We start from the raw sequence: 15,359 nt of genomic DNA, 5'->3' as shown, positions 1-15,359 counted from the left end.
TCTTCAGGATCCAGATACACTCTCACGGTCCAAGCAGAGTCAGAGGATCCTCGAGAACATCAGTCCATGAGTAAAAATCAAAGTTTTACAGTAACTCACTCCTCAGAGTTCGTACTGCAGAGAGCAAACACCGAGGACGAGGAGAGAGGAGCAGAGATCTGGTTCATGTTACTATATTTAACCCGTCAGTTTATGGACTGGACTGAACAGCAGCCAGTGAGTGTGACACTGCAGGACGGGACCGTTAGGCTTCATAACTCATCAAGCAATGAGAGACTTCTTTTACATAATCATTTTTACAATTTCATCTTCCAAACACTTGAATTTCTCTCAAAGAATTGAGAAAGTACGTTCTTTATTTTATTCTATTCCAATAGCAGCTTTTTTTTAATACAGATCTTGCTTTAAAGTTTGTTTCTGATGCTCTTTCATATACTGAAAACTCCATGATTTAAGGAAGAGGAAGGATCTGGATCTAAAATAAAATCTGTTTCAAATTTATCTTGCCGGCTGATTTTACAGTTTATATTCTTACAGTTCAGTGTCTGTGTGAGTTTTAGGCCAATTTATCCAACAAAACTTGAGTTGGGAATATAAAATATCTCAACTCAACTTTATTCATAGAGCACTTTAAAAACATCCATAGCTGAAATAAAGTGCTGTACATAAAAGAGGGTCCAGGAATAAATGAGTAAATAAAACAAATAAATCAATGAAACAAAGGTGCAGGCACTAAAGCAGGGGTCTGCAACCTTTACTTTCCAAAGAGCCGTTCTGCCTCAGCTCACCTGGATGAAAGTCATTCGGGAGCCACAAAATCTACTCTATCCTTAGATTAAGACATAAAAGAAAAGTGTTTAATCTAGTAAATAATTATCTAAATGAGAAGTTTTTGTGTAGATGTGATTAATAAATTTGAAATTAAGAAAAAAAAAAAAAGAAATTTATAAGGTCATAGATTTTATAAATTTGCAAAGTTCATGAAATTTCAATAAGTTGGAAATAAAAAAAATGTACAAAATAAAAAAAATGTAATTAAAAAATGTGAAATATTTCAAAAAATTTGCTGAAATGTCATACATTTGCAAAAAAAACCCACCAAATAATGCAATCTCAAAATTTTGCTTAATTTCCAAAAAATTGTTAAAAAAGGGAATTTATATTAAAAAAAAATCAAAAATTTGCTAAATCTTCAAAAAATGTGGAATTCTTTTTCTTAATTTGCAAGTGTCAAAAAAGTGAAAATAAAAAAAATCCCCAAATCTCAAAAAGTCACAAAAATTAAAAGCTTTATTTCAAGAGGTGATGCATTTTTAATACAAAATGTGATATTGAGATTTTACTTAGTGTCTGTGTCGTTATCATTAATAAAAGATTTAAAAAAAAACTTTTTTAATAATATATTTTAAAGCCACAAGGAGCAACTGCAAAGGAGTCAAAGAGCCACAGGTTGAAGACCCCTGCACTAAAGTAACATTGTTCTTTTCAATTTAAGAATAAAACAATTACTAAGAACTAAAAACAAATTATTAAACACTAAAACATGAGCAGAGTCTCAAACTGGGTTAAAAGCCAAGGAATAAAACAGGTTTTAAGACGTTTTATAAAAACCGACAGTGACAGGGCTTGTCTCGTGTGGAGGGAGAGCTTGATCCACAATTTTGGAGCGGCTACAAAAAAGGGCTCTGTCCCCTCTGAGCTTTAGTCTCAACCTCGGTGCCTCAAGGAGCAGCAGATCAGCTGACCTGAGGCACTAAGAAGGAGCGCGAGGGTGAAGGAGCTCAGAGAGGTACAGCGGGGCCAGACCATTTAAAAAATTTTAAAACAAAAAAGAATCTTAAAATGGACTCTAAACTGCACAGGCAGCCAGTGCAGGGAGAATGAAATACAGTATGACATGATTACAGTATGAATTTTTTAAAAGTCTTCAAGTTCTATTTTTTAGCCGAGTCCTCTTAAAAAAAAAAAACCCTGAAGGAGGTTAGCTGCAGCAATCCATAAAACTGTTTGGAGGTTGATTCCTATGTTTATCCACATACAGGACTGTCCCTGAGGAAAATCAAAAACCCTCATCAGCCAAAAGCGGACAGACAGCTACATCAGTTAAAGATTAATCTTGTCCGACCATGAATACCTTAAACTACATTCTTCTAAATGTATAACACCATACAACCATGAAGTTGGAAGACTTTGGACAGACTTTACCACCTTAAAACATTTTTCTCAAGTCTGATCAGATCAGAAATTCTGAGCAACAAACTCATGAATAATAAATAACCACACCAAAGAGGCAGCCAGTAATTGAAAACAGTTTATTTTATTCTCCTCATCACATCTTATGACCTGGGTCTCTCCTTCTTGCCTTTGTAGAGTGCCAGCAGGGAGACGTTGGCCACCTTCACCACCTTGAAACGGACTCCAGGAATATCACCCACGGCGTGACCTTTACGTCCGAATCCTGCCACCAGAACCTCGTCGTTTTCCTGCAGGACCAGAGGAGAGGAGACATTGAAGAGGGAGAGGAAAAGGAGGATCCAGAAGCAGGGCTAAACTATCAGTCACAAAATACTTGAGTCAAAAGTCAACTATAGATCCATTTAACTTCAACTTTAAGACACAGGAGACCAGAGGACAACTCCTCCCACAGCAGAACAAATGTGTAAACATGGCGGCTGCTCACCTCGATGAAGTTCAGGCAACCGTCGTTGGGGACGAAGGCGGTGATCTTCTTGCCGTTCTTGATGAGCTGAACTCTCACACACTTCCTGATGGCAGAGTTGGGCTGCTTAGCCTCAACACCACTGCAGAGGAGAGAAACAGTTTTAAAGAAAGCAGGACCAGCTGAGGTTTCATTTAGCCTTAGCCCACTCGTTGATAGGGATCTACAGTGAGTCAACTGCTCTGATAAACCCATAAAAAGGTTTAAAATCACAACATGAGGTTACAATATGAAAGGGTTTGAATCATGCTCTAATCACAACACCAAACAGTAAGGTCACACAGTCGTAAGCATAACAAGTGGAGCTGCCAGCATGAGGAACAGAGTTTCAGGATCTCCTCTCCATCTTTCTGTGTTGATGAACGTCCTGCAGCACTCACACTTTCTCCAGAACGATCCCCTTGGCGTGGGAGGCTCCTCCGAAGGGGTTGGCCTTCAGGGCAGTGCCCAGATGGGCCTTCTTGTACTGTTTATCGTGCCATTTCTGCTCACGGCGATGGTTACGGAGCTTCCTGGCTGTGCGCAGACCACGACACTTTCCTGAAAAACAAAAGCAGCAGAAAACTTAAAAATCAGTCGATGCTATTTAACACTTGTCACCAGAGTAAATATGATACCAGACAATAGATATCGCCAAAATTCAGCAAAGACTAGAAACACCATTCCACAGTGGTTGGTAAGTAGAGGATACACAACCTCTGCTTATGCACATAAATCAATTTCAACATCATATTTGATCTCATTAAAATGGGACCATTAAATCTTACAGTAAACCAACCTCTCCTACAATTTTAGGGAAGATGTTGGGGGACATGCATAATTACAAGCGGCCCAGATCAATGAAATACAGGATTAAATGCAAAGGAAAATTTACCACACAGAAGAAATATATCAAACCGCATCACATTTCTACTACAAGACTGTTGGTGTGTCAATTGTGACCCGATCAGTCGTAGACGAGGGAAGAAGGTGATGTACGTATGAAAAATTCTTGCTTGCGGTCATTTAATTCGGCCAAATACAGATTTTTTTTTATGACTGAAAACTACAAGTAATACAGAAACGTGATAATTATAGTTAAAACGCCGTCTTGTGATAGTTTAATCTTAGGATACACCAGAACCAGGCGCATTTCTGGTATCTTTACAGGTAGATATTAGCGATGATTAGCCGCTTCAGCTACAAGTTTCACTTCCACAGGAGAACAAAACCCTAAAAGCATATCAGACGACTTTCAAAAATTACATCATGAATATTTTTCTCTCAGATTTGCCACTGTTTAACCAAACGTTACAACTTTAACTTGTTTAAAGTACAAATAAATGTGCTCTGTGCTAAGCTAACTGTGCTAGCACGCCGCTGACATGTTATGGCCGCTCCACGTTGCGGAGGAAGACACCAACTAAAAGACTCTGTATTTAAATAAACTGAGATTTTTCACCGCCGTAAACACATCGAAAAGCTTCGTAAGACGTTTAAATGTGATATTAGTCCAAAACATCGCAGCAGCAGAGCATTAAAATGTGTATTTTGAGCGAAATTGGGAACGTACCCATGATGACTGAAGAGAGTCTGGGATGGAAAGGAAGGACCCAGGGTGCACCGCGGCAATGATCATTCCGAGGACCCCGTTTGAAGGTGGCTCAGAAACGCCTGAATTAAATTAATACATTAGCGGAGAGAGCGATAGCAGGCAGCATTATATGAAATTATTTTATCCTTTATTTTGTCTAAAATTGTGTGTATATATATACGCTGTTCACAGTAATACATACAGAAACGTTTAGTCACATTTTCCGTGAACAAAGGGAGAAAATAATGAACATAACGACGGAAACATCAGGGTTGTACAATTGATATTTCTGGGATGCATCCTCTGCATAATAAAGGTAGGATTTTATTTTATGTATTTTTTGAGTGAATCGTTAACTTATTTACTTAGTTATTTGGTTGTTTTGTTAATGTTAATTTATATCCCAGTGACCTACTGTGATTCACTCATGCAAATCTGTAATTACAATTCACACAGTTTATATGATTGAAAATCCAAGGCAATAAATTAATAAAAACGATCATACTAACATAAACACACAAAAGGAAAAAAAAAACACAAAAACACAAAAACAAGAACAAAACAACGAATCTTTTATAAATCAGGTTATCGCTCATATAACAAAAATACATTTATACATCAAAAAATATATGATGAGACAAAACTGAAGGTAACAAATCCTACAAGAACAGAGACCATTCAATGCAACGATAATAAATTTAAATTAAAAAAATTAAAAATTAACTTTCATTACCTCCACTTTCATCATCCCCATTGACTCTTTCTACATATTATAGAGTAATCAACACATATTAGATATTTTAAAGGCATCTCTGTGACACAGAATATTTTTAAAAATCTTTTACAAAATTTTTTCTTATTAATACGACTGGTAATAGTAAATAGAAGACCATTCTACATCTAAATACCTGTGTTGTTTTGTTTGTTTGCTTCAAACAACAGTGAAACATACTGCTTTAGTATCCAAATTGCAATGTTTAGTGAAAAAGTTATTTCATGAAGCCAAACTTTTCAGCTTTTCAGTAATCTTTCATATCGTATTGTGTCATTTTTTGTATTGTGTCTTATTGTTTCTTTAGTCATGTTTTTGTGTGTAGTCATATCATGGTCCATTGTGTTGCATAGTGTCATATCATATTGACTTGTATCTTAATGCAACTTTTTTTATTGTTTTGTATCTTATCTTGTTGTTATGAAACACAATTTTCTGTTTTATTATATTTGCTTCAAAGTAAACATATCATTTTATATTCCTTTAACTCATTAGCTGCTTTAATTAGCTGTCCATCATTAACCAGGCTGCAGAAATATATAATTTTAGATGGATTAATATAAAAACTCCCATATAGGTGAACTCATGTCAGAGATTTTTTTTCACTGGGGTCCCTGAGGAAGTCAAATAAGTGTTTAGATGAATTGTGCCCCTGATAAATTCTGAAAATCCCAGCATGCACGGTTAACTTTGTCGCTGCAGCTGACTGAGCTGACCTTTAATCTAATATAATTAATCTTATTCTGTCTGAGCTGCTTTTAAATCAGAAAATGTGGGAGCAGTGAATATCCTAACAGAAAGAGGCGGATCTCTCGCTCTCGTCCCGTTTGTCTCCTCCGTGTCCTGTTTGGCTGATCTCTCTGTCAGTTATGGGGGCTTAAAGACAGTGGGCTGATTAAAGTAGATTACTGTGGGGGGAGAGGGGGAGATGCTTCACTGGCATCTCACTCTGGTCAACACAGCGATGGCTTCACCATGGAAACAGCGCTGCATCCTCCTGCTCCTCTCCCTTCTCCTTCACCTGAGGCCGTCCACCTGCACCAGCCGCCCACCTGCCCACAGGTGAGTGAAAAGAAAAGAGAAATAAGAGACAGATGATGCTGTTCTGCCTTGAGTGGCTGTTGACGTTGCTTTTGACCTCTGGTGACTTTTTAATCTTTGACTCTTGACACGTTCAGCTCCAAGATTAGTGATTCTGCCCTGTGGTCAGAGCGTCTCTGAGGATGCACCTACTGTGTGTGTTATCCCTGTAAAGCTGCATTAAGTGAGGAGTGTTTGGTTGTTAGAGCAAAAGAAGAAGCAGCAAACATAAAAATCAGGCTTAATTAAGAAGTGTAAAAGTGTGTGAGCAAACTGCTGCATGAACTTTTCACTCGCTCAGTCAGCTCTGGTTTGGGCTACCTGCCTGATAAACGTCTGAATGTGTTTCTCTGAGGAGCAGATCGTGTTTGCTGCGGGAAGCAAAGGGTAAGAGTGCGATGGCTATTCCACGAAGAAAATATGACTAATGAGAGGCTAAAATGTTCAAAGAGTCGAGAGATTTCTCCTTCAAAATGTGCAGAAATGAGAGCTTAATTGGCATTTCTGGAGCAGCACACCTGACTTTACACAGGTGCCTTTGGGCTGACTTGCAGACCTGATGGTGAATAAAAACAAAATGTGGTTTTTCTTTAAATTGCTCTTCTTAAACATTAAAAAATAAAAAATAAATTGCAAAAAATGAACAAAAAGTGCTCTAAATGCTTTTATTTGGTTGTTTTTCTCAGCACAAACTGAAATCTTGTTTGCAAACATTGATGTTTTTATGTCTGCTGTTGCCTAAAGGTGATTTTTTAAAATAGAGGAGCCAAATAAAAGTGTAAAAAAATTAATTACAGCAGTGTTTTAAAGAAATGGATAAAAAGTGAGTCCAAGCGACAGAGTAAAAGCAGAATTTGTGATTTTTATTACTTATTTTAACAATGGAAGAAAGGGTTTTGATAAAAATCATGATATAACATTGCAAAAGAAGCATTGGTTGAGATTTTAAAATGACAAAAATAAGAGGTCCTGGTTTTCAGATTTTTACAAACGCTGGCATCTGACATAAAATAAGAGCATTAAGTTAATCCCTCTACATAATTAAGCTTTTGTAATCATTCAGTATTTGACCTCCTGTCAACAGCAACAACACAAAAAAGAGGGGAAAAAAAGATAAAAAATAATGTTTGTTTCTTCTCTGGATGTGAGAAAACTCAGCGTGTGTGTGTGTGTGAGTGTGTTTTTTTCTACAGTGTGCAGCTTGTGCTGATTGTCAAAGAGGGAAAAGCCTCAAAATCTTCTCTTGGCTGAGAGCCGCCCCATCCTTCATGACCCAACTCTGTCTGAGTGTGTGTGTGTGTGTGTGTGTGTGTGTGTGTGTGTGTGTGTGTGTGTGTGTGTGTGTGTGTGTGTGTGTGTGTGTGTGTGTGTGTGTGTGTGTGTCCACTCATGATTGCATTATTATGTAATCAATGCAATCCCTCCAACCCAACACACTCAGAGCTGAACCTTTTGGTGGCGAGGCGTCACAGAGAGCCGCTGTGAACAGAGTCGGTGTCAGATTCGCTCTGTGCTGTGAAATATGTGAAACGCACTTTAATCTACATCTGCTGAGAGGATTTACACCCTCAGAGTCTGTGCATGGATGGATGGATGGATGGATGGAGCAGAGCTGGGAGTATTTAGATTAGACGTACAGATTATTTTTTATAAAGCTGCCTGCTCCTGCCTGACTGAGCGGAGTAGACGGAGAGATTTGGTTTAATTTGGTCAAAGGAGGAGGAAAACTTTGGATTGGAAATCCCTGAATTACGCATCCACGGTGCGTTCCATTTACATCGGAGTGGGGAGTGGGAGTGACGTCATCTCTGAGTTAGAAGCGTTCCAGTGGGAGCACGAGAGAGCATGACGTAGCCTATGTTCGGAAAAAAAAAATCTGGTGGCATTTAAACTTCTGGTTACCATAGAGCACTGTGCTACCAAATGATATTAATAAATGTTAAATCATCCAAAAAAGTGCATTCTCATTGCTGTATGGTTAGTATTAATAGTTATGTTCATGTTCTTAACTGTGACCTGATTTTTTACGCGCTAAAGGAGATAACGCGTGATCATACATATAGGTGTCCTTTTCAAGACAGGATCACAGCTCTTTAGCCGTGTTCAAACCATTGTTGTGTGATGTAGCAGAGATATAATATGTTGAATGGACTGAAAACAAATCTTTTGAGAGAAAATTATGAACATATGTTGGTGTGTTCAGTGATGAAAGTTGATATTCTGCTGGAAAAAGTTTTATCGATTTATGCTAACCGCTAGCATATTGATAGAATTCCCGATATATGTTAGCATCAAGCTAGCGCCAAGTGCTATATAACGATTTGGTAGATTAAGAGCTATAAAACATGGTGAATGGATTAAAAATGACTCTCTAGTGCAAGACTATTACACTTTTTTTGCTATTTTGCTGGAAAAACAAAGTTTTATCGATGTATGCTAACCACTAGCATATATCTTGTAATAGAGTTCTGTATCAGTGGCTCCCAGGGAGATCTCTTGTAGCCCCGTTTTTAGCTTATCATGCTTTCATAAAAGTTCAAACACATGAAGTCAGAGGTTATACACATGATTAAACTTACTCTAAAGTATGGTTGACCTGAATCTCTCAACTTTAAAAACGAAAGTAAGTCTTCTAGCTCAGGCTAGCTACTGTTAGCAAATTACCTTCAAAGCTAACAAACAAATAAAAACACATTTAAAAACCTTTATACGACTTCCTACAAGGTGTTGTTCTAGATACCTGTACGATTCTTCGTATACCATTGACAGTAACTTCAGGCAACTCCAGCAAACACCGTATTTATTTAATCTCTGCCATCATAACACCGTCTACTGTCACTTTCTACTGCTTCTTTCGGTAACCGGAAACGCCCATGCCACCACACGCCAATACGGAAGCGATCGGTGCGTAGAGCCTTTTGCCAAGTCTGAAAACTTTCCATAACAGCAATATTTTTGTTCATAGACATTGAATAATACTGTTTATACAGCTGATTTATTGTGACAAACACTAGTCAGAAATGCTCAAATAAACAGAATTTCATCACCCTATTTAAAAAAGTCATTTTTTAAAGTTTTTTGGGAAACCACAAAAAAACTTTACCAAACACAGAGCACATGCTATTTATTAATCATCTCAATCAAAAAGACCTTCACAGTGGATGACTGTTGACTTGTAGAGAACATTGTGTGTCAATCATTTAACATTTAAGAGTAAAGTGACTTAGGCCAATTTTTCTAACATTCTAGTCTGACTTAGTCAACTTTAAACCTGGCTTAAACTGCCCTTTCTTTCCATAGTGAAAACTCCAAACTGAAATTACCCTGAGTTTAATGAAACAAATGTCAGGTAAATCAAATTGGTCACTTGTCCAGGTCTTCTTTGCTGTTTTTTTTTATTGAAATTAACCTGTTTCCAACATCCAGTTTTGACAACTTTTTGAAACCTGACCATTAACTGTCCTTTAATTCTATAAAGCAAAGTCAAAACATAAATAACTCCAACCTAAATTGAATAAATGTCAGATCAATCATACGCTAAGTAGGCGTAATCATACATCTTCTACCAAAAAGCAAAAACATTTCTTTCATTTTAAAACTTGGAGGGGTGTTATTGCCTTGTGCTTTTTTATGATGGTTACAGAAGTAAGTGGGCTAGCCAGGAATAGCTAGCTAGCTAGTTCAGCTATAACTTGTGAAATTTAGACTAAGTTACTGCACAACATTATACTCTAGCCTTTATGGTAGTGAACCTCATCACTCACCAGTAGAAACTGATTCAAGAATCATGTTTAAAGCTTCTTCTGCACTTAAGTTTCTGTTTCTTCCTGAAGCAGCCGCCATCATGAAAGCTTGTCAAATTGCCCACGTCACACATTTTATGCAAAATAATCCAAATTTTTGACTTTGGCTAGAGATAAAATGGCCTAACACACCATCTTGACTTAGGCCATCTTTGATTGTGAACTCGGGGTGGTGTGGTTTTACCGACTTCCCAGTAGGAAATCCCGACTTCAGGGGGCGTTCCATTTCAAATTCCCCACTCAGAACTCTTGAATTCTGACTTCCGAGTACAAATGGAATGCACCATCTACCTGTAGCTCCTCCCCCTTCAGGCCTTCAGAGGGCTGGCCAATCAGAGGGAAGGGGGGCTGTGAAGCAGGGAGCCTTAAAGAGACAGTAGCTGAAGCAAAGTATCTCAAAAAGAGCCAAAAAAAAGACCAGAGCGAAAAAAATAAACACCTGCTCACTCTACATTATCCTTCATTTTCTTTTTATCTAATATTCAAAAAAGAACTTGATTGAAACAAGTCAGTGCCTCAAATGTTAACAGAATGCTATCAGTATTCTTAAGACCTCCATATATATTTAAATATTTCCTCCAGAGGCATCAAAGGACACACACTCGTGTTACGAAACAGTGGAAAAACAAACCTTTATCCCCGAGTGTTTGGTAAAAACAATCAAAGCTGCTGTCGCGTTAAGCTGATTCTCCTGTTGCATCTTGGTCCATTATTTTAAATCTTCCTTTCTGTAATCTGGGTCAGAGTGGGTCATCGCAGCAATATAACATCTCTGCTCCAGATTGATCATTCTGTCTGTTACCTTAGGCTCTAATCCAAGGGTCAGCTGGGTCTCAGGACGACACAGAGGCATTGTGGGTCCATCATCTCTCTCTTTGATTCATATTTCATAACGTGGTGTTCAGAGCAGAGTGATGGGATCATGTTATGTTCAGTTGTTTTGTTTGGTTTTAAGTATTTTCTATCTTATTTAGTCATTGGCTGCTATGAACTGAAACCATGTTTGATAAAAATGAATATGACGGGTGTTTGATTTTTTATAGGATGAACCCATGTTTTGGTTTAACTTCAACTTTAAAAATTTAAACAGCTTTGTTTTTTTTCTGTCTGCTTCTGTCCCTTTTCTTCACAGCGCTGCTGAATCTCCTTCACACAGTGAGTGTCTTTAATATAAACATTGAAATGTTAGGATCTTTGAATTTTTTATGACAGATTCATGATTTATTGATAAACTGAGAGATAACGACCTCTCTTACTCTTTCTCCGCAGATGATGAAACGACACAGAGAGTTGGAGGAGTGTGGGCCGAGGAGAGTTTCTCACCTGAAGATGAATCCTTCAGACATCAGCAGGTAAACTTAGAGATGAGTTCACAGCAAAAACAGAAAACCTAAGGAAGTGTTTTTTGCCTATTTCTACTAAATTGTCTAACTAGACTCAACGTGAGTCACATTTACCTGACGAGTCCAGAAAAATGTTTTATTTTAAGATGTTAAAAGATACAAATGAAGCTTGAATTGCTCGTAAAGAGTGATTAAATCTGCCAATGACGTTAGAAAATCTGCTTGTCAAATTTCTCGAAATAGGAAAAATGTCTTGATAGAAGAAACTGGACTGGTGAATTAATATGGAGCCCCAAAAGATTCATTATTGAAAAAAGAAAAAAACATTTTGAAATTAGAAACATTTTGATAATTAACAAACAAATATATTATAAGGTCATTAAATTATAAAAGAAGGCAATGTAATCATTTTTTTTATTATTCTTGAATATTAAATTATTAAAATTTGATATTTTATAATGAATATTTTGACAATTTTATACTTTTCCAAGTAAAAGACTTTTAATTTATTTTCCAAGCTTTAAAAAAAATAAAAATAAAAAATTCCAAGTTATTTTTTATTAAATGTCTTCTTTTTTTTTTTTTACAAAGGCCTTAAAAAATAATCACATACATAAAAGAAAAAATACATAAATAAAATAAAACAAAAAAAAGCTTTTAACGAAGTCAATTTATATCACATAGTTTCTTTTTTCACAACAGCCTTAAAATAAATGAATAAATAAATTATCAAAAAGAGTTTTTTTTATTTTGTAAAAGTTTTGAAAAAAAAAATAAAAAGTCATTCTAGAAAAGTATGAAATTATTAAAACAATCATTAATTTTTTTTGTTATAATAGTTAGATAATTCATAATAATTTACCATATTTTACAATTTAATGGATGTAATATATATTTGTCTGTTATTTATCAAAATAGTATTATTTCAAAATAATTTATTTTTTTGATTATAAATCTTTGAGGGTTTCATACATTCAAAAACAAAGGAGTGTTTTTGTCAGACTAAAAGGCAATTCCTCTTTTCTCTCTCCTTTTCTACCACTGCAGACTCCAGATGTTTCTCGGAGGAGGTTACTTCAGGCACCAGGCGTTGCACTTCCTTTCCCTCCCCTCAAGGTGACGCTGTCTCCATAGAATGAATCAGAAACAGTCAGGGAACTTTTTTTCTGATTTCTGATTTTAAAGCTCCTGTGAGGAAGTTTTGGTTTGCGTTGACTTTGGCGCTCCCTTGTGTACAAAGGGATGCTGCTTATCTCTTGTCCTGAACATGTGAAAGTAGTTATTTTTAGATATAAACATCGTTCTGTTGACTTCTAACAGTCAGGTGTAACACACAGTTTGATTGATTGAAAAAATGTTAAATGTTAATCAGTTTCAGTTTGCTGTGAAAAACTCCTCACAGGAGCTTTAAAGTCTATAAACTGAATTGTCTTTAAAACCTTTGTCTCCGCCCACCAGGTGTCGTCCAATGGGGAGCCGTGCATCCTGTTCCAGGCCAGGAAACTGTCTGTGCGCTTTGAGAGGCAGAAGCAGCTCGACCTGACGGAGAGGACGTTCTCTCCTCTGAAACCCGTCGACACCAGCAAATCCGTCTGCAGCCAGGAGAAGACCACGTATGAACACCTGTCGCTACTGCTCACCTGTTCACAAATACCTGAAGCATCTGAAACACAAGTTTTTAAGATAAAAATCTTGGGTAAAAGTTTAACAGTCAGACAGAAAGTTGGAGTATGAAACAATCAGCCAGCAGGTGATAATCTAAACTAGATATTCAACGACAAACTCAGAAGGTGAACAGCAGGTTTTTCTACCTGTCTCAGTCTGAGGCGAACTTTGCTTGATTCTGTCTGTCTCTCCTCACCAGGCTGGTCCTGAGGTTTGGTGATGTGGAAGATTTGAGAGATCTGTCCATCAGGTAAGACCAAAAACACGCTCTAAACCATGTACTTAAACATTCTCAACATCTGAATACTAATCGTTCAGTGTGTTGCTGGTGGTTATATTGGCTGGTTTTGGAGCTGTGTGGGGCTCTGCTGGGATTTCATGTGAATGTAGTGGAGAAGTAGGGGAGACCGGGTATGGTTGCAACACTTTTTGCTTTAGCACCTCTGACTCATTGGTTTTTCTGAGTCAGAGTTCTCAAACTTTAATGCAAAGTACCCACACTTGTTTTTCTACAAATGGCACCAATTCAAACCTCTGCAAGAATATCACAGATCTCACCAGGTGATGTCAAATACATGGTGGTCCTTTGTTACAACCACCACCGGGGTATGTTGTAACAGTTAGACAAAAAAGCCAAAAACTGAGGTCACGCCCCTCAAAAAGAGGTTGGTTGAAATAGAAAAATCCAGGACTGACCATAACCCACTTCCTGTTTGACTCAAAAGTTCATCCTTAGCAGTATTTACGCTCAAACACTACTGATACTGACTTTCTTTTCTACAGCCTACTCTGTAACATTATTAAAATCATGAAAATATTCTTAGTTGTACAAAAGAGGATGGTTTAAAGATGTGTTACAACCCACCCCACCCCTGTCAGCCAGTGTTTAGCTAGCTGTATTGGCAAAGTGGATTGAAACCAGCATGGAAAAAATGCATCACATGCAGCCTGAGAAACTACAATTTATTCTAAGTCAAATGGTTTCATCTGGAATAGTATAAGTACTAAACAAAATTACTTTTTTACCTCAAAGTCGTTTTTTTTCTCTGTAGAATCTGCATGAACCTGTTTCCAGCTCTGACAGTCACGTGTGTGATCAGGGTGGAAGTGGGTAAATGTTGAAATGATCACATGACTCCTATCTTATCCCTGATTGGTGGAATTGATGGTGTTAAGACTCTCCTCATGTTGCAACCGTACCCGGTCTCCCCTAATTAAAGCTACTGTAAGGAACTTATGGTTTGTATTGACTTTGGCGCCCCCCAGTAAACAAAATGATTCAAAATGATAGGAAAATGTCCAAACTGGAAAACTAGAAAGAACAGGATTCTTTCCAAACCTGAGTTTTTTCTTTGTCATTGCGCTCCTGCAGTTTCTCTGTTTCCTGCTTTTTTGGACTTTTGTGATATGAATAAGTGACGACCTGTGGAGAAATACTCAGTGCTTTTCCAAGGGTTAATGGAGACTGGTTCCACTAATGCTAAAAACTCTGACTTCCTCCCAGCATCCTCTAAATTTGACAAACTCGTTTTGACTTCCTGTCTCCTCCCCTTGCTCTGACATCAGGCTGCAGCTCTCCAACACTTTCTACGAGTCGTCAGGTCAGTGGTGGTTCTCTGTGGACAGCGTCTCTCTGAGCTACAACAAATCCGAAGAGGCCGTGTTCAACGCCACCGAGGTGTACGCTCCATCCTCCTCCTCCTACCACTGCCTCCACGTCAGCAGCCTGCAGCGCCACAGCGCCCTGCTGCTGCCCAGCACCGAGCACGCCCGCCGCTGGAGCATCACCTTCACCAACTTCCAGGTGCATGTTTGTTCATCCACTTTGGAAGTCCGTGGAAGTGTGAAGTCTGTGTCTCTCTTAGATCTGAATTTTCTCCTCAGATTCAGGCGTTCAACGTCACCTCAGGTAAATTCTCTCCTGCCAGCGACTGCGCCACCTTCCTGACCCCGGCCATCCTGATGGGCCTCATCACCTCCCTCATCCTGCTGCTGGTCCTGGCCTACGCCCTGCACATGGTCATCCACCTGAAACACATCGAGCACGAAGACGAACACAAGGCCCACGTCTACTTCCCTCCAATCCCTGAACACCCCCACGACCACTGCTGCGCGGAGAATGCTGCAGAGAAAAACGTGCTGTAACGAAGCCGAGGAGACAACGAGAGACTGAAACACACAAAAAGACGACGAATGACATCTTCTGTTGATCATAAACACTCAGCTCAGGAGTAGATTTTTATGAATATATATTTCTATTGTTTTTTATTTGCCTAACAGTGAGTTTCTGTATTTGTCCTACAGAGAATTTAATAAAAATATCAGCAAATGTTTATTTTGTTTTGCTATTTTTTTTTTTCTATCTGACGAAATGAACTGACGTTAACCTGTTACCATGAGAAAA

The 15,359-nt window shown here is 38.0% G+C and overlaps 2 protein-coding genes across 4 annotated transcripts; one reads left to right on the top strand and one right to left on the bottom strand.

Moving 5' to 3' along the window:
- Nucleotides 1-2,298: 2,298 nt before the first annotated feature.
- rps23 (ribosomal protein S23) lies at nt 2,299-4,356 on the bottom strand. Its single transcript, XM_074678680.1, has 4 exons — nt 4,272-4,356; nt 3,100-3,259; nt 2,681-2,801; nt 2,299-2,483 (listed from the first exon to the last, which is right to left on the bottom strand). The coding sequence occupies exons 1-4, from the start codon at nt 4,273-4,275 to the stop codon at nt 2,337-2,339; spliced, it is 432 nt and encodes a 143-aa protein (XP_074534781.1). The 5' UTR covers nt 4,276-4,356; the 3' UTR covers nt 2,299-2,336.
- Nucleotides 4,357-4,383: 27 nt separating this feature from the next.
- atp6ap1la (ATPase H+ transporting accessory protein 1 like a) lies at nt 4,384-15,274 on the top strand. Of its 3 annotated transcripts, none has more exons than XM_074678669.1 (9): nt 4,384-4,608; nt 6,027-6,126; nt 11,080-11,102; nt 11,217-11,299; nt 12,338-12,406; nt 12,749-12,903; nt 13,155-13,205; nt 14,522-14,759; nt 14,840-15,274. In XM_074678669.1, exons 1-9 carry the CDS (start codon nt 4,587-4,589, stop codon nt 15,098-15,100), a joined length of 1,002 nt encoding a protein of 333 aa, XP_074534770.1. In that variant the 5' UTR covers nt 4,384-4,586; the 3' UTR covers nt 15,101-15,274. The 3 variants fall into 3 exon arrangements, with proteins under 3 accessions (XP_074534770.1, XP_074534761.1, XP_074534752.1); XM_074678660.1 differs by having other exon boundaries at nt 4,385-4,608; nt 5,932-6,126; XM_074678651.1 differs by lacking the exon at nt 4,384-4,608 and having other exon boundaries at nt 5,448-6,126.
- Nucleotides 15,275-15,359: the final 85 nt, after the last annotated feature.

This window comes from Halichoeres trimaculatus, unplaced genomic scaffold (genome assembly GCF_033239565.1).
Source record: "Halichoeres trimaculatus isolate MK-OKI-2021-1 unplaced genomic scaffold, fHalTri1.1 fHalTri1_scaffold_1, whole genome shotgun sequence".
NCBI classification, from domain to species: Eukaryota; Metazoa; Chordata; class Actinopteri; order Labriformes; family Labridae; genus Halichoeres; species Halichoeres trimaculatus.
Note: the sequence above shows the minus strand (reverse complement) of the source record. Positions and strands in the feature narration are given on the sequence as shown.